A 19590-nucleotide genomic window follows, 5' to 3' on the forward strand; every position below is an offset into this window, starting at 1 on the left:
TTGGGGTTGGGAGAGAGTTGATCATAAAGACTTCAAAGACAAAAATTGTATGAGCTGAGTCATGTAAGGGGAAAAGATATTCCCAGCACAGAATAATAAAGACTAAGGGCATTCCAGACCAGGGAACCTTACTGTAAAGTTAAGTATACATGAAAGAACGTGGTGGGAAAGAAAAGAAATAAAGCAAATAATTTGAGTTTATTAGAATTTAGGGAGTATTGTATAAGAAAAGGTTGGAGAAGGAAGTTGGGACCTGATTTTCAGTTTGTTGGCTAACATCTCCTAGTTATATATATAGTCTATATTTATATGCTTTCTGAATGTCACAGATACAGCACGAGTTGGGAAATAGAAAAACTTCAGGAAAATTTTAGACTGCTTTGGATTTTTTTTTTTTAACATTTTAGAAAGCAGCAGATTGATATCTTTGCCAAATAATTGTATGTCCAAACAAAGAAAGCGTTAGGATTAGTCAGTTGAATATCTTTACCTCTGTTTAGTATCTAATATTCACTTCCTAGACACTTTCCTTGGTGGTTTTTTTTTTATAATAGTACCTATTTATTTTCTTACTTTTAGGCTTTTGTTTCCCTTTTCAGTTTGTCATTCCTCTTTATAATTAGCCTAATACTCCACTCAGCCATTTCAGATTGTCATTCTACCAATCTTTTGAGTTCTCTGTTAATAGGTGACTTTTCGTGATCTGTGAATGTCAGAGCTCACACCATTTGGTAGGTCTAACGAGCATATCTGTAGCCATATTTCCTAATAAAAGATTTACTTGTTGTAAGAGCAAAGGTCCAAAATTTAGAGAAAAAATTCCCCTGCCCCTCAAAAAAAACCGCTCGAATAAGGAGCCTTACTTTGTATAATATCTTGCTTAAGGCCTCCCGTTTATTCAGATTCTTTGTTTATGAGGAATACTCTTGTGTGTGACCTGGCTTCCAGGGCAGGGCTCAGCATACCTTATATCCTATTGTACTTCACCATTAATTACTCATATCAGCACTTGTGTAGAAGTCACGTGGGAGAGTGAACTCCAGCTTAGATTCTGTTACATTGTTTTGAGGGTTTCCATAGGTAAATGTTGGGCAGTATCCTAAAATGGTGGCTTGTTTCTTAGAAGCATCTGTTTAACAGCGGAACTCTGATGAGGAGAGTAAATGATTTTCAGTTAGGGTGATCTCCTCCAGTTGTAATCCTCATATTACTGTTTCTGAGGATGAGCATATTTTCCAGTTGGGTGCTCTAAACTTCCTCCTTTTATCCTCTTTGATGTGTGTGTGTTTTGTTTTGCTTTTGCCATCTTTATAGGTAAGGAAGTTTGTAAATAAATGAATTTGTCAAGACATTATAACATCTCTAGATATATAAGTCTCTTGAAATGAGTATACTTCATGTTCTGTTGACAAGACTCCCTTTAACAATAAGAAAAAAGGTTCATGCATTCACTTATTCACTTTTTAAAAGTTTAATGAGCCTCTGTTATTTGGCCAATATATTCTAGTGCTATGGATACAAACATTTCAAAATTCTTATCTCTTGGAAGTCATCTTTGTAGCGACCAGCCCTAAATTCCTTTTATTCCTAGTGTATCTCATCATACTATAAATACAGATTGGTAATAATATTTGTTTTGGTGGAATTTGAGATGTTTTGGGAAAAGAGTGCATTTAATTGTAGGCAAGACTATAAAGGGTAAAAAAGAGATTTTCTAAGGATATGAATGAATAATAACCATAATGATAGAGAAGCCATAAACTGACCAGAGCAGATGTTAGTCGTTTCTATTAAATCATCTCTGGCACGTTATAAAATGACAATCTGAAATGAAATCGTCATTAATTGAGAGAACAAGCTGTCTTATAAAATGCTTTCCTGAAGATTTCTCACTTTCAATATAAATAAAATCTAACCATTGAAGCACGGTATGCCTATAAGTGAATCTTTCTGCTTCAGTGTAAATAAAATAATTGTTATAGCATGAAAGTCATTTGTCAGTAAGATGTGAAACAGTTTTGAGTGAGATAATTTTTTTCACTAAAAGAGCCATTCAGTCTAAAATATTTATGGAATACCTTTAGTCTGAGATGCTGGGAATTGGAGGGTGGAGTTTTACCTTTAAAGCAGTGATTCTTCATCTTTTTTCATCTTGGACTCTCCCTCTCCCAAGAAAATGCATATACATATTTAAATAGAATGTCTCATATAATATCAGGAGGCCTATGAATCTCAGCATTATGAATCTTACCCTGAAGGAATGCAGCCCAGTAGAAACAGACATATGAACACAAACTCTAATATGTTAAGGATTTAACAGTGATGGGGATAAGGGATTGTGGGAACAGTAAATGAGGGGCAGTTAATTTGCCTAGGCCTAGGTGGTAGAGAACGGAAATGGAAAGAGGAGAAGCAGGTAGGTGGGACTTGGTCCCAGAAGGCTGAGAATGGACTTGACACTTTGTATCTTAACAATGGACTAAAAATGAAAACTAGTAACAAAACCAAATGCTGGCAAAGATGTGGAGAAACTGGATCCTTCATACATTGCTGATGGGAATCACTCTGGAAAAGTTTATAAAACTAAACATGTATTAGATATAACACCAAAAAACACAAGGAAGAAACTTTAAAAAAAAATAGGTAAATTGGACTTCTTCAAAAGTAAAAGGTTCTGTGCTTCAAAGGACACCATTAAGCAAGAGAAAAGAGAACTCACAGAATAGGAGAAACTATTTGCAAATCATATCCAATAAGGGACTTGTATCCAGAATATAGAAAGAAATCTTACAACTCAACAGTAAAAAGATAACCCAGTTTTTAAATGGGCAAGGGAGTTAAGTAGAGAAGATATACAAAAGGCACACATAAAAAGATGCTTAATGTCATTAGCCATTTGTAGAAATTAAAACTAGAAATGTTTAAAATATTTATTTAACAATTTGTTTGAAAATAATAAAACAATTGCATTTTTAAATAAATAACATTTTTAATGAAACGTAATTATATCCTCCAAAGCAAAAAGCATTTCTTTTTAGTGAGAAAAGTGGTATTGTTTTAAAGTTCTGCAAATTTCTAATATCTGATTTAATAGAAAATAGCAGGCTTCTCATGTGTTTCTGCATTCAATCTGTTGCAATATATTGTTTTGGTTGTAATATATGAAGAAAATCTACCCTACTACAGATATGTATTTGGAAAAAGGAGGAGTATTTTTGGTTTTTGGGGGTTTTTTTTGGTGAGGAAGATTGTTGCTGAGCTAACGTCTGTGCCAGTCCTCCTCCATTTTGTATGTGGGATGCTGCCACAGCATGGCTCGATGAGTGGCATGTAGGTCCATGCCCAGGATCCGAACCAGCGAACCCCAGGCTGCCAAAGCAGGGCGTGTGAACTCAACCACTATGCCACCTGGCCGGCCCCCAAGGGAGGAATATTTTAATAGTGTTTTCATATAATCATGGGTTAGTCTTTTTTCAAAACTCAACAAGTGATCATTTCCTAAAAGATTAATTGCAATATGGAATCTGATATCATATCAGTGGAACTTTTATACTCTGTAAAATTAAAATCCATTGACCTAGCTTGCACTTTGAATGGCACTTTTACCCACTTGTGGTTTTGTCACATCATGCACTGTTCATTTGGAAAATATTGGTTCACTGAGTTATGCAGATCTTCCAAATATTAATACATATCATTATACGATATAAAAAATCACATTCATTAGTATCATTACCAATCACATCAAGAAAGTCTTGCTCATGCTGGTGGATACAAGGTTTCCAAAATTCTGCTTTTCACTTGACAGCTCAAATCTTATCATTTGTAGTACATATAGTCTACTGTTTTCTTTGAAGTAACAGGCTTACTTCACTCCTTTTCAAAAAAACGTCTGAGAGCTGCCCAAGCCTGAATAACAATAGTTTGTCCGTGACTATTCCAAGTAAAGTGGTGTTCCATGAAAAAAGTGGGTAGTTCAGCTCGCAACTCAGTCGCTTAAGTGCTTTTTCTTGAGACAGCCATCATGTTTCTGTAGGCAACAGAACTTTTTTTACATAGTTCCCATTTCATCACAGAGAACATTAATAATTTTGACTGCTTTGATAAGGATACTCTTAATTGAAATTGGCTTTTAATTTTTGTAGTCATTCATTCATTGATTTATTTTTACACTGAGTATGTGGCAGTGAAGAATAGGTGACTACTGGTGTAGTTTGGTGCCACAACCTTGATTCGTGCAGGTTACCTTGCTTGCTTTTTTTTACCATCAGTGCAAATTTAAACAGAGTGAAAAAGGGCAAATAATGTCTTAGTATTATTACGAAAATAGTTTGACCTTGCAGACCCATTGAAAGGGTCTCAGGGCCCCTTGCCTCCCTGAGGCAAAGAGCTAGTTAAAAAGCTATTGTAGTAGCACTCCTGTAGCTAATTTAATTATATTATAAACCATTTTTGGATACCTGCTGTATGAAAGACTGTAATAGGTCCTGGGGATTTGGCAATTAACAAAACAGATAAAAATATCAGCTGTCATAGATCTTATTTGTAAAGACAGACAGTAAGTGTTTGGGAGAAAAGTAAAGCAGAGAAAGGGAAGGACATGAGTGTGTTTGGTGGGAATATGTCTGTGCAATTTAACGAGGGTAGCCAAGAACAGCCTCACTGAGAAGTTGACATTTGAATGAAGATTTGAAGAGGGTGAAGGTGTGTGCCATGCACATATTTGAGAAAAGGATATTCCAGAGTGAACAGCAAGTGCAAAGGGCATGAAAGAGGAACATGCTCAATATATGTGAGGAACAAGAAAAGCACTTGCTGCAGCTGGAACAGAATAAATAAGAGAAATAACTATAGAAGATGATGTCAGAGAAGTAAGTAGGTGGGTCAGAACATACATAGTCTTAAATGCTGTTAGGGTTATTTTAATTTCACTCTGTGATTGGAAGGCATTGGAGCATTTTGATGTGTATTTTAACAGGATGATTCTGGTTGCTGTAATGAGAATAGACTTCAAGTAGGAAAGATCAGACATGGGCAGACAATTTAAGAGGCTATTGTAATTATAAAATAATAGATAACGATGACTTGGACTGATGGTTAGATTCTGAATATGTTTGGAAGGTAGAATCGATAGGTTTAACTGGTGGATTGGTATGGAACATGAGAAGAATACTACAAGACCTTTGGTCTGAGTATCTGAGAAAAATGGCATTGCCATTGAGATGGGAAACACAATGGGAGAAGCACATTTGAGAGGTATATCAGGGGCTTGCTTTAGATATCTTAACTTGGAGATGTCCAAGGGGATATTTTGAGTAGGCAGTTAGATATAGGAATCAAGGCCAAGGGAGTGAGATGGGCTGGAAATATAAATTTGGGAGTCATCAATGTTTAGATAATGTTTAAAACCCTGAGACTAACTGAGATTGCCAAGGAGTGAGTAGAGGTAGATGAGAGGAGTTAATGTGGACTTAGGCTTGGGAATGAGAAAGGACATATTTAGTGTTGGGGGTAAGAACAATGGAAGAGTCCAAGATCATTGTAGGTTTCTCTTTGGGTAAATAGAATTTGATGAAGTTAATTAAAATAGGAAATCCAGGGGAAAGAGAAATTGTAGTTTAAAGACCTATAGAATATTCCAGTGGAGATGGTCTAGTAAGCAGTTGTAAATATGGGTCTTGAATTAAGGTTTGAGAGGTTTGAGCTAGACATATATTTCAAGTCATGGGACTAGATGAGAATGCCAAGAAAGGATATGGATTGAAAAAAGATTTTCCTCTAAGAAACACTAACATTTAGTGTGAGTTGTGGGTGGAAGAGAAGGCAGCAAAGAAAAAAAGAAGTTGGAGGGAAATGAGAACTAAGAATTTGAGGAGGGAAAGTTCAAAGTTTTAAATGCTTCAGAGAGAAGGTAAGTGAGGACCGGAGGAAAGCAACTGGGTTTACCAGTTAGAATACAATATTTTGAGGACAGTTTCAGTAGCATAGTGGTAAAATAGAGTCAGTCTTCATTACTTTGGGGATCAAACGGGAGATAAGGGGGTCCATTGATTTATGTCTCAATCTATTGTATTTTATGTACGTAAAATAAATCATGATTAATCTAATTAAAATTAATGTTTTTAGAAAATGTTAGGTCAGACATTAACCAAGCAATATCAAATATGTCAGAAATGAAATTCCAATACTGGGCCTGTAATGGTTCTTGGTTGTAAACAACAGAAACCTACTATAAACTTAAGCTAAAGCAGAAATTGCTTATGTTAAACAGAAAGGAAATGTATTGGAAGGCTATTTGTTAGTTCACAGACTCCATGGAATATTGGAGAATTCAGCTCAGAACACTCGTGGGAACCAAAGGAGGCCACACAGCAAAGAACACAGCCATTGTCTCAGCTCAAGAAGTTGGTTCAGGACAACACACCACTGGACAATGCCACAGCTGCTGGCACTGCTGCCAGTGGCACGCTCCCACCTCTGCTATGAATAATCTCAACTTCTCTGAGTCTTTATTCACTAACGCCCAAGTCTTTGAATTTTAAGGGAGTATCTGATTGGCCAAGTTTAGGTCCCATGTCTGTGCCCTAGTTGCCAGAGAGCTGGGAGAGAAATTATGTCTCCCCTCTTCAGGCTTCTGTAGTTGGAGGTATTTCCCTCACAAAAAGCCACTCAATGGTGATACTGACAACAGGCAAGATATTCACATGCTGGATAGCCAAAACCAGCAGCTAGTACTATAAAAACTAAGTACAAAATCTTAAAGATTTAGTGAAACTAATTTAAAATTCACATGACCAAAATGAAAATTATTTAGTTAACTTAGGAATATAATTGATGGCTTGCCTTACCAACCTTAAATATCAAAAGTATCAAATTAAAAACTTGGCTTTCATGTCCCCTGCTTTATAGGCTCTTAAATGTCCTCCCCTCTCCCCAGATCCTCTCTGGGCCCCTGTAACCTACATTGGGATTCAGGATGGCAACCTGGTCAAACCACAGAAGCAATGGAGGCAACACTCCTGAACCAGCGGGAGGAGCATAGTTTTAGGGGTGAGATTGGTCTCAGCCAGACCTGGGTGAATATTAGGAGTAGCTGTGACCCTTCAGAGGGAGAAGGAGACAAATACAGGCAGAAGGGGAAACTGGGTTAAGGCTGGGGAAAAACTGCCTCGGGCCACGGCAGATGCCCAAGGCTGGGCCAGGCCAGGGCTTAGGAGGCGGAGGAGACATGGCAGCGGAGAGCAGCAGAGAAAGACGTGTGTTCTACAGATAGCGGCTGCCCAGATTCTACAAATAACTAGGCCTGTGAAAACTTTTTTTTTTTTGGTCTTAGGATTTAATTTGGTTTTTAAAGGTGCTTCTCTGCCAGAAGACCATTTCCAAGTCTTTGCAGAGGACAAGTCCCTTGATCTGTATAATTCAAATAAAACTGGACTTTTTTGCTTGCCCTTTCTTGAGACTGATTTTGGCACGGTGACGCATCCAAAAGAAATACAAATCCAAAACCTCAAAAACTTGATAAGTAGTGTAGGCCTTTAATGAAGTCTCTTGAAGATACAGCAAAGGGAATATTAAATCAAACAACAGATGGCAAAATGTCTGTCTTGCCCCCACTCTGTGCACACACCATAGTCACTGTTCCTCTCTCTCCAATCTCTCTCACAGAGGCTGCAGCTCAGGCTAGTCCTCTTTACCCATCTCTTTTCCACCTTTATAACTTCCAGACCTTTTTTCCCTGCTGATAACTCACACCTTTTAAAATTTAAACTAATTTAGCTTCTTCCAACTCTCCTTTCCACCTATAACCTCGCCCGTACCACACACACAATCCAGCAGCACTTAAAAAAAATCCTTAGAAAAAGCACAGAGATAGAGTAGAAGCTTTGAATACTTGCGCTTCAATTATTTTCCCCCGTCATCTTTTAAATTAAAAGACGTGAAATATGAGGGTGTCCTCTTTTCTTCGTTGAATTCATAGGGAATACCTATGACGATTAACACTAGTGTTTGTGAAAAGGAATAGCAAGAGATCACGATAGAAAAAGGCCAGATGAGTAGGGACTAAATTATAAAGAGCTTTCATTTCTAGGCTCAGGAGTTGAGATCAGTCGTGAGTGCCAGTTTCTGTTCAGCAGTGGAACAGTGGCTCTCAACTATGAGGTGGAAAGGAATAAACCTAGATAACAGTGTCAGCATCCCTGCTCATCCTACGTGTTACATTTCCTCAAAGACTTCTCTGACTTCAAATTTTTTGTTCCTTTTCTCAAAAAAATTATCAAACGCTTGTAATGGTGCTTTCTACATGCAGGTCCCTATTCCAAGTGCTGTAAGGTATTAACTTGTTTCATCATTATAAACAGTCCATGCAGTAGGTATTGTTACTGTCCCTGTTTCACTAATGAGAAAACAAGGGCACTGAGAGATGAACGAACTTGCCCTGCATCCTACAGCTAGAAATTAGGTGGTAGAGGCAGAATTCAAACCCAGGCAGTCTGGCTCCAGAGTCCATGCTCCTGATCTCTGTCTATGTCATGCTGGCCAGTGCTTGTGAAAGCAGCATTCTGGAACTGTCTGCATCAGAATTACCAAGAGTACTTGTTAAAAAAGCAAAATTTTGGCCCACCTCAGACTTACTGTATCAGAATTTTTTTAAGGGGGTGGTGACCCTGGGTATTCACATTATAAAGTCCTGCAGGTGATTCTGATATGTATCCTTTGTTAGGAATGTCTCCTTTAGAAGGACATACTGCTGTCACCGTGTTCACTCCTGATCCTGGCTTCCTTTGACCATAGGATTAAATATTTTCTGAAGGATACCTAATTATTACAGAATTTAGAAATAATGTTTTTATACCTTAGTTTGCCCTTTAAGCCATTACTACCTAAAATTCAGTTAAAATTCTTTCTAGAGAAATATTTAACCCAACAATGAAAACAGAATTTTCATTCATTTTCCACAAATACATTATCTCTCAAAAATTCGCTTTAAAACTGAATGGAAACTGAGAACTTGCTGTTCCATTTATGATGAGAATGAAGATAACTGTACTAGGTTCTGGAAAGTACATTCTGTGGTGTGAAGAGAGAACTCTTCTGTATTATGGAACAGGTCTGGACTATAGAAAAGGTCTATGAAGTATCATACCTCCATCCTTCACGAGGATTGCAGCTGGCAATAAAGCTCGGCTTCCAATGTGAACTAGTGTTCAGTTTGGCTATTTTGCTAACTCAAGATTCCAAGAGAAAATTTGTCCACTAAGGTAGATAAATCAGATTATTGCAGATTGTGGTTAAAATTTTAAGGGCCTTAAAAGAAACTTAAGGGACATACTTTTTTTCCCCACTTAATTTGCTTTGTCAAGATCAACCTTTCCTAAAATGGACTTCAGGGATATTTCACTGTCCTCCCTGTTTCTTTGTGTGAAACCAAGATCAAAATTGGAAAGAAAAGGATCAAGATCTTCAGTTAAGACTGGGAGAGTATCCAGACACTGAGAATCATGCAAGGAGAGAGAACTTTAGAAATCTAAACTAAGTAGAACCCCCTTTTTCTCAACCTGGAGAAAGTTGTAAAATCACTGATATGAAAGAGTCAGCTAGAATAATATGTCCCTGTGTTCCCTCCCCACCCTGCTGTGTTGCTCACACACTCACGGCATTTGAGACTACTCCTGCACGAGTTTACCCACTTCCTATAACCTCTGCCTAGAACTTTAAAAAATTTTTTGTCTCAACCCAACATTTTACCCATTTTTTCCAACAAAAAGTAAAATAATTCTCTTATATATCTGTATGCAGATTTTTCCGTGAAGTGTTTCCTAATAATCTCTTCTCTCAGAAAGCTTGTTGACTCGATTTGCTGTAGCCTCAGACTTTGGTAGCATATCTGTAAGATGCAATTTAATGTTCAAGAAATTCACTTCCTACTAGTAGTCTTGAGCAAAGTGAGTTTCTAAAATGAAACATCTTGTAAACGTTATGTCTGACAAACTCTTCTATGGTTAAACTCTTTATGCATTCAGTGTTTGATCCTTTTCCTTAATAAGACAGTTTTTGAATTGCCACTGTTGGCACTCTACAAATGATGATTGATAACAAGTTTCAGGAGTCCTAATTTATTTCCCTGAATCACACACTGTCCAGCCTTTGAAAAAGCTGTGTATTTTATCTGACACAGTTTTGGACTTTGATTAGCTCAAGTTATTGAATGAAGTACAGAGTCAAAGACTTCCTGGCCCTCTACCTATCCAAGGCATGGAACCAACATTTTGTTGAAGAGCCTTCTTTAGGGAAAACAATCCTGACCTGGTTTAGAAACACTTTCCCTGAAACTCTCATCAAGAGAGAAGAATGATGTGGAAGCTGCTGTCTTATCCTTGGGAAAGTTTTTACGAGAAACCATTTTGACCAAGAAACTCAAAATTAAGCCAGGTTTTTTAAAAAAAGAGGCATATGTAACTGTTAGGTTGAACCTTATGAAATGACTGATATTTGACCCACAAAAATGACAATTTTGTGTGGTTCAACCTTACGCATTTTTGTCTGAATAAAAGGGGAGGTCAAGGTCTGTGGGGCAGGTTTGGGGGCTTCGTGCAGAGTTTGATATGAGAACCATATCTTAAAGCAAAACTTGAGTTTGCACTTATGAGGATTTCAGGCTAACTTTTCCTCTGGTGATCTTGCCTGCATTATCAGGTTTGAATTAAGTGTCAAAATTTTCCTCTTGTCAAAATGTAAACCTTGGCTCATTCTTGGGCCATCTGTTGTGCACTAATAGTTTTGATTTATTCTTCCTCTGGCTGACATGCATACTAACGGTGCAGATGCAAGCTTTACATTTCCTTTTATTGGTCTGTGGTTTTATTGCATACATTAGTGGCACAAATACTGCATTCATATTACCTATTTAAATTAACTATTTCTAGTTTTGGGATGAGTAATGTACTTTGCTTATGTTTTTACTATGATGGGGAGGCCTACATCATAGACATTTTAATAGACTTTGTAAATGATTACATTCTACTTAATTTTACTACCTCTATTTTTTTTTTTTGCAATATTTATTTTCAGGATATGTCACTATGTGTGTGTGTGTGTATTTTAATGATTTCAAATTCCCTAATTGCCTTTGCTTTTTAATTGCTCTCATGAATGGACACTATTTGGTTTGTGGTCAACAATTAGTATAACTACTGGGGAAGAAAACATTAGTTTTTTTAGTTCAGAATGTTATAAATTTAAATAAATAACTTTGAAAGGCCTACTTGTAATTGCTGCTTTGGCCCTCTTATTTTTATGGTTTGATATGTTCTCCAGTTTGTTTGGCAGCTTGAAAGATACTTGGTAAGGTAAATGAGGTAGAGTGATGGTAGGAAAAAGCTCTCAAGGATAGGAACATTGGTTAGAGAAAATTTAATACAAAGCCTGAGGATAGATGCTATTTTTATTTTTGATCTGGTTTTAAAAGTTTTCTATATTGGAAAACCAACCCCGTCTCTGGACTCCAGTGGGTATGGACCAAATATAAAATGTTAACAAGCCATTGTTGTTAATACGCAAAGGCCTGATATGCAAATATTTTTGACTAGTAGAGGTACATGTTGATCCAGCTGAAAGCTGCTGGGTGTCACAAGTGCAGCCTTTTGCAGACTGTGTTTCCCTCACCCCGAAGGGACATCATTAGATATTAAATACATTCCTTTCTATCAAAGATAAAGGCTCTAACCTGAGTCAGTTTCTTAATACAGGAGAAGCTATCTTACCTAGTACAACAGAAACTAGTGGATGATCTGTTAATAAAATTGCTTAAAGCAGGGCATCATTAAAATTAAATGTATCTTTATTTCATTTAATTATATAAATGTGAATTCATTTGCCAAACCTTGGTGTAAGGCCAGTACCTTTTCTTTGAGTCCAGATCCAGTAGAGTTCCATGTTGCTTTTCCTGCAGAAACTGTACTCATAATACATCAACCATAACTTCCAGTATCAGTGACCAGTTACTTCAAATTAGAATAAGAACTTTAAAGGTATTTGTTAAGCGATCTGAGTGCAGACTGTTATGATTTTTTCCGCAGTCTTTTATGGTTGTCTTGCAATGAGAGAAATTTTAACCTATTCACTTTTATTAAATCTTGCTCTCTTTCTTTTCACACTGTATTTTATCACTTTAATATTTTACTAAATTACACAATTACACTAACAAATACAATTAGCAAAAGTAGTTTGCTAACTACTAGTCATGAAGCTTCAGTGTACTCTGGGCATAAGTTTTAGAGGAGGAGTTGAAAGGGTTGTTTAATCTAGTACATCAGTTTAAGTTGAGATTAGTTACTGCTCTGCCCAAATTTGTGGAATCAACATTTCACAACATTTAGTCGGACCTTAATTTTATTGTGAATTATCATCATAACCTTTATCTGAGCAAATTGTAGTCCCGTTCTTTTAATAAGTTTGTCTCCGTTGCTTTAGCTCTCTTAAAAACAGATAACTTTGGATTCTGTGTTATACACTACTATTTTGTCTTTTTCTGAAAAAGTGCTTGGAAGAGGGAGTTGGGAGAACTGCATGAAAATGGCATCTTTTCTCATGCGTGCTATTGCACAACATTGGAAAACTGCTGCTTTATTCTCACAGTGAAATGTTTTGGTGTTTTCCCACCAGTGTTTCTCTAACCTCTTCTGGGAATAAGATTAACAAAGCATTGATTATAGTATTTGTCCATATAGTTTCCTCCCTGAAGATATCCCATGGTATCTCAGTCCTATAAAGGCTTTTAAGGAGTCCATTTGAAGATATCTTAAAATTAGTGACAATGTTTTGAATGACAGTGCCAAATATATTTATCTCTGTAGCAGCACCCTTTTTCTACTTTTCTTTTTTCTTTTTAAGTAGCTTTACTTTTGTTGCATTTGAATTATTTTAACTAACTTAATAGGAACGAAAGAATTTCATTCAAATTCATCAAATTGTACCTCTCCTTTTCCAGGATTGAATTTCCTCTACAAGTTCTTTAATAAATAAGTAAAATGCAGGGGGAAAGTATATCAAGAAAGCTAAATAATAAACATGGGGTTTTTTATGCTGTTAAGAAAGAGTACAGCTGTCTCTGATTACTTTAACCCTTATTGAGATTCTGCTTAACCAAATTGCTTTAGCACTGTTTCACTAATTTATATTATAACTAGGAATTAGGTTTAGGTTTAGCTATGAGGGACAGAAAATCCAAAATAATAGTGGCTTAGACAAATTAGAATTTTATTTCTCTCATGTGTAAATTCCAGAGATCTTATGGTAGCTCCTTGATCATCAAATCTCTGGCTTCATCTTTTGCCCCGTAATCCTCAGATTGCAGCTTCCATCTCATGGTCCAAGATGGCTACTCCAGCTCTAGCAGTCATAGCTGCATTCTAGCTAGCAAGAAGGAGAACAGGAGGAAGAGGATTGCCTTCCATCATCACCACCTTAAAGAAACTGCATGCACCATTTCTCCTTACAGCCCGTTGACCAGAACTTGAATATACAGCCTCATTTGGTTACAAAGGAGACTAGGGAATGTAGTCTTTATTCTGGGTTGCTTTGTGCCCAACTCAATATGGAAAGTTCTATTTCCATTCTAATATTATAGAAGGGAGAGCAGATATTGGGCACAAACGGCTGTTTCTGCTACAACAAAATAAAAGCCTGAATTTATATTCTTTAAAAGAAAATATTCTCTTACAGCACAGAGCTAAACACATAGGAGGTGACTATGCTCAGTAAATTTTTTTAGTGAATGCTAAGAAGTCAGTAAATATTTGTTGGTTGAGTAAATAGAGCTCCTTTGTTTCTGAAGATGTCACTAGTAGAATTGATGTACTAAACAAGGAGTGAGATGAATACAGTTGGAGAGAAAAAAATGATTTAAGATTCATTGTTGTGCCAAGGAACATTTAATTTGAAGAAGTACAAGTTAGTGTTCAATGAAGCAACTACATACACTGTCACAAGCGTGTGTATAAATTATTTTTTAATGTAAGGTAAGCATTATTAGAATTTGTAGTATACTGGCTTTCATTCCCTGCAGTTCTGATCTTTAGGCCTCTTGGTAAACGAGCACTTTAAATTATAGGTTTCCCCCCTAGTTTGCAAACCTTTAATAATTACAGGTAGGGCAGGCTAACTCTAATAATTTTTATGCATTCAAGATGTGATTCTTCTTTTTCATAAATAATAATGTGTTTTGGCTTTCTGCTGCAAAAATAATTACCTTGTTTAAAATTTAATGAAGCGAGAAAGTAGGAAACAATGTTTAGAAAGTCATGTTTAAAAACAACGTTTATATGGCAACTAGATCTTAGCAGGAACTCAGTTTTAAGTCTGAGCCTGACCTTAACCCATGACCAATGGAATCTTTGTGTTTATTTTTACAGTAGCCTTAATTTGAGGCTTGCAAGTTTGTTGGTTTGTTTTCTCATTCAATTTTGGGGACCCTGAAGCAATATTTTAATTATAGGAATTAAGCTATTTATAATTTTCATGGCATGAAGATCAGCAAATTTTGTTTTTTCTTGGTTATAATATGTTATCTTACTCTCGGAAATGTGTGATCTCTGTGTCTAACAATGCACTTTTAAAAAAACTCCCGTGCTGCAATGCTGGAATTCTAACAGAACAACTTCATCATCTTTTCCCTTTTTAAAAAACAAGTTCTCACAGAAATGTTACCTCGAATTAGACAAAGCACAGGCAGTTACTGGAAATATTTTGTGAACAGTTCTGTTCGTGTACATCAATTTCAGTTTGTCCTTCACGTTTAGATTTTTTCTTCGCTTTGCTGATAATTACATTTCATAATCATATTAATTTTGAACTAAGTTGGTTGGAATTTTTGTCACTCTTCGCTGTGTCAGATCCTACTTTTGATGAGTCCTTTCATTTGGCAGGTTTGTTGAATGAATTTTGAAACAAACTAACAAAGGGACAAGAAAAGAATGCAAAAGGAGTTAGCTTCAGCTTTATCTCAGTTTAACCATGCTCCCTTAAATAGAAACACTAATGTGCATCTTTTCCTTTTTTTGTTTTCACCGTGGCAATTCCTGTGCTTGCTAGGCAGAAGGGGAGTTCCTGAAAACAGTGGTTAATATCACAATCATAAGTCATGTATAATCATCTTTCGAATACCAGAGCTGTACATACCTTTTCCACAACGCTTGTGCTTCCCCCTTTTTTGAAGCCAAACTCCTCTTGGTTCATTCTTCCTTTTAGTATTTTTGTGGCTGGAAACCAGAAACCTCAGATGCCCTGGGTCACTTCTAGATCATCAAAGGTTGGCAATATTATACTAAGAACTATATAATTGTACTAGACATGCATTTATAATTTTTTAAAACTCTTCCACTAAACTGTATGCTTTTTAAGGGCAAGAAGTATACATCTTCTTTACTATGTACCTGTTACTTACAAAAAGCAGTCTAATGCTGTGGCTGCTTCAGAGGGAGAAGAGGAGACTAACCAGGCAAAGCTCCAGGCCCTGGCCCTGCTTCAATAAGAATCTCTCTTTTATATCGATAGCTTGGGATCAGAATGTTTTTGGGAAAAAAAACATTCTTCCTCTTAAAAAAAGTTTGAAAATGACTCCATTGGATAGATAACTTCAGTATCTTGTGACATTATCTAGTCTAGCTCCCTCATTTTGCAGGACTGGAAACAGACCCAGATCATATAGCTGTTCAGCGGCAGAACTGATGAGAATTTCTCTGTTCTGACTGCTTGACCAATACTCTTTGTAGTACACTGCAGCATATATGTTATCAGAATCTAGGAGTATTCCAAGAATACTACGTAGTACCTGGCACTGACAGACACTCGTAAATGTTTATTGCATTATGAATGAATGAATTGTAAGCTGATTTGTAGTTAATTGCCCCTAAGCCAAGTTCAGATAAAACTGTAATTTTTTCTGATCCCAATAAAATGTTGGCATCTCAGAAACTCTGAATTTGGTCTGTTACAGGACTAAGCCAATTGCTGTATATAACAGATTGTTCTTTGTTAATCTTAGGATCACCTGCTGTTACCAGCTACCACCCATAACAAGACCACACGACCAAAGATGTCAATTGTATTACCAGCAATAAACATAAATGGTAAGTTGAAATTTTGGTTTATGAATGACATGATTTGCTTTGTTTAACCAAAATTCTCTGGATTAACTAAAAGACATTTAAAATATTCAGTTGGTTAGATATATGAGCATACACTAATTTTGAAACATTTTTCCTCTGTTGTGAGAGGAATAATAGAGAATAATATTCTGTTGTCACAAAATATTATTTTTAAATTACTATATTTTTTAAAGAAAAAAATTCATTCTCTTTCATTTACAAAATTGGAAAAGTTAGCATATTGACTGCTGTACAGACTTGTCTGGGGCCTTTCTGGTTATACATGCAGTATAAGAAGTCCCTGCTGTGTTCTGAGAGTGAATTTGTAAGTTAGGTTTTGGAACTCAAAGCAGTTGTATTATGTAAATGGTGATATGATTCCCAGACCAAACTTCAGAAGCCTGTTTATATTTATAAATAGTGAATCTACCCATACTGATGAATTTGATATTGATAGTATTACTATTGCATTTTGTTCTCCTACTGGTGCTGGGTATTAAATAAAATACAAATAATACTATAATACTTTGAGCCTATCCAAAGATGTGAAGGCATTGCTTATAGTCTAGAAGGAAAAATAAGATAAGCACAGAAATCACTGTAATCCAAAGAAAAAGTCCCATAGCGAATATACAAAGTACTAAAGAAATTTAGTCAAGGAGAGATTACTTCCAGCTGGGTTCTTCATAGAAAAGAGAAATAGCTTACTTGCAATACCAGCTGTGTGTTGTAAATGAGCTCAGTGTGTGCTGTTTTCTAATTGCTTTCTTTGACATATCGTATTAGGCTCTAATGAAACTAGGAGGATTGGCCATCCTTTTCAAATCCATTTATCTAGTATAATAGAATTACCAGTAAATCTTCTGTCTAGTAGTAAAAACTTCATAGTTTATGAGTAAAATGAAAATGAAAAGCCGTTTGAACTAACCTGCAGTTGAGCCAGTCCACATTCTCATTGGTGATCATCATTAAACCACCAAATACAATTGTAAAACAAAACACTGGAATTCTAGGTAAATTCCAATAAAATTTAGTCTTAGAGAAAAAGTATTACATATTCATTCTACATTTTAAGACCGTGAGGACTATAGAATTTCAACGAGCTGTATATAGGCAGCTTATTGGAAATGCTTAGGAGGCAACTTTATAGACATACAGTATTTTATTTTTGTTGTGAAAGCATAAAAGAATTATGTTAGTCTTACAAAGACATTTAGAACAAATTAAAAAAAACCAAACTGTAACACTGAGAAGAACTTATCTTCCTTCAGTAAAGGCGTACCTCTGAAGCTTTCACTGAGCCATCAACTCCTACTTCAAGAAGGACAGTATATTCCAAAGTGTACTATATTACACTCCAAAGAGTATATTTAGGAAATATCATTTATTATTATTCCATAGATACCTAGCTTTCTCTGCTTGAATGATAATAGATTTAACTTCCGGTCAGCTGTGTTCAGAAAGGCTATTGTCTATGTCTTAACAAGGCAGAATTCACTTAATTTTGTGTTTCTGGTACTGGATTCTTATGTAAGAAGATGCCTGGTTTTATTTTATAACAGTGAGCTATCCGTTTATATTAAGCCAAAAACAATAAGATGCTGTTTGATTCTATCTTGGCCAAGGGACTAATTTTTGAAAATGAACCTTTCAAGGATTTAAAAAATATAATCCTTAGAGGATCATTTCCTTTTTAATTTAATTGGATTTCATTGTACATAAGTTGTGGTTTTTTGCTTTTTATGCTATGGTAAATTATTAGAAAAGTTAAAATTTAAATTCAAGAAATACGGATTGAGTATATACCATGTGTCAAATACTGTGCTACATCCTCAGCCTCTTTTCTGAACAGTCCCTTCACCTTCTTGTTCTAGCTGAGGATACTTCTCAAATTAGAGCCTTGTTTCTCTTCCCCACCTCATGTACCTCTGAGCCTGCAGGTGGAGTGGGTAGTATCCTTGCTCCCCACTACAGCTTCCAAATTAGCTCTCCTTCAGTCTCCCTAACATCTTGCAAGTATATAACATCAGACTTTACTCCTCGTACCCTTCTTTGTTATGCTCTTCTACCCCACCTTCACTGTTGACTCTCTACCGCTGCTTCTGTCATCTCTGTATAACTTCAGCGTCCACTTAGAAGATTCATCCAGCACTCTGGCCTCTTTTGATCCAGTCATCTGTTCTGCACCACCCCTGCCTCCCATCCACACGGCCATACTCTAGACCTCATCATCATCAATAATGGCACTCCCTTTGAAATCTCTTCAAGCATCCCACTTTTACTTACTCTCTTACCGTACTACCCACACTCCAACTACTTTCTGACCTCACAAATCTCCGGTCCTCTGACCCTACCTCTTTTTCTGTATCCATCACATCCTTAATGGCCATACACCACTTCTTACCTAGCCTAGATCCCATGTCCCATAGTATCAGCACTCTCTTGCGAACCCCGCTTACTCCCTGGCTCCTTTTTTCTTAGGTCCCACTTGTCTGTAAAAAATCCCACCCTAGTTAAATCCAACTGTCCTCTTTATGCCTGCTTTCAAGCAGCTGAAAATTGCTAGAAAATATCATCTAGTCAGGACAAGTAGATTCACTTCAGATTTATGACCATTAATTCTAAAGGGGCATTCAATACTGCCAGTCATTGCTAGTAAATTCACTTACCTTCTCGCTGAACCAAGAATTTCTCATCTCCTTTTCTCAAATCTCCAACATCCCCTCTCCCCACTCCCTTAGCTGGTGAACTCACTAAATGCTACATTGAGAAAATAGATGTAATCATACAAGAGCTACCTCATCTTTCCACTACCAAGAGCCCAGCTGCATCTACACCCACAAACTCTGCCTGCCTTCTTGTTGCACTGAAGGAAAATCTCTTCTGTTGGGTTCTAAATCTCAACCTTGCTACTTATTAGATATGTATTAACTTTTTAGAATTAGATAATTAACTTTTCTGTACCTCAGCTTCCTCATCTGTAAAAGAAGATATTGCTAATACTTTCCTCTTAGAGTTGATGTGAGAATTAAATGAGTAAAAATGCTTTAATTAGTGCCAGCTATTTTCAGGTTAGACACTGCTATCACCTTTGTCGTTTGTTGTCATTGTCATCATCAGCACCATCGTCTAAGGGGACTACTTCCTTTTGGACTCTGCATCCCAGCTCCTCTCACAGTTTCAAAGACTTTGCTCCTGCATTTATACCTTTTCTATCCTGCGTGATCAGTTTCTTCTCTACTGGATCATTCTCATCAACATACAAAATGTCTTAATGTTATCCTTGGTGTAGGGAGACTCTCTTGACTCCATGTCCTCCGTGACTCTCTTGACTCCATGTTTCTCTGCTACCCTCTGTAACAAAACTCTTGAAAGAGTTACTTGTACTCATTGCCCCTCTTTGCTTATCTTCCGTTCTCTCCTCTGCCCATTCATATCTAGCTTT

The 19590-nt window shown here is 36.5% G+C and overlaps 1 protein-coding gene across 7 annotated transcripts in view; it reads left to right on the forward strand.

Annotated features, from left to right (window-relative positions):
- The window catches only part of ATF6 (activating transcription factor 6), a 200981-nt gene that overhangs the window by 137155 nt on the left and 44236 nt on the right, over positions 1-19590 (forward strand). For all 7 annotated transcript variants that reach the window (XM_070266893.1, XM_070266896.1, XM_070266898.1 and 4 more), the window contains exon 16: positions 16043-16127. In XM_070266893.1, coding sequence (XP_070122994.1) covers positions 16043-16127 — 85 coding nt within the window. The remainder of the gene's footprint in view (positions 1-16042; positions 16128-19590) is intronic.

This window comes from Equus caballus, chromosome 5 (genome assembly GCF_041296265.1).
Source record: "Equus caballus isolate H_3958 breed thoroughbred chromosome 5, TB-T2T, whole genome shotgun sequence".
NCBI lineage: Eukaryota > Metazoa > Chordata > Mammalia > Perissodactyla > Equidae > Equus > Equus caballus.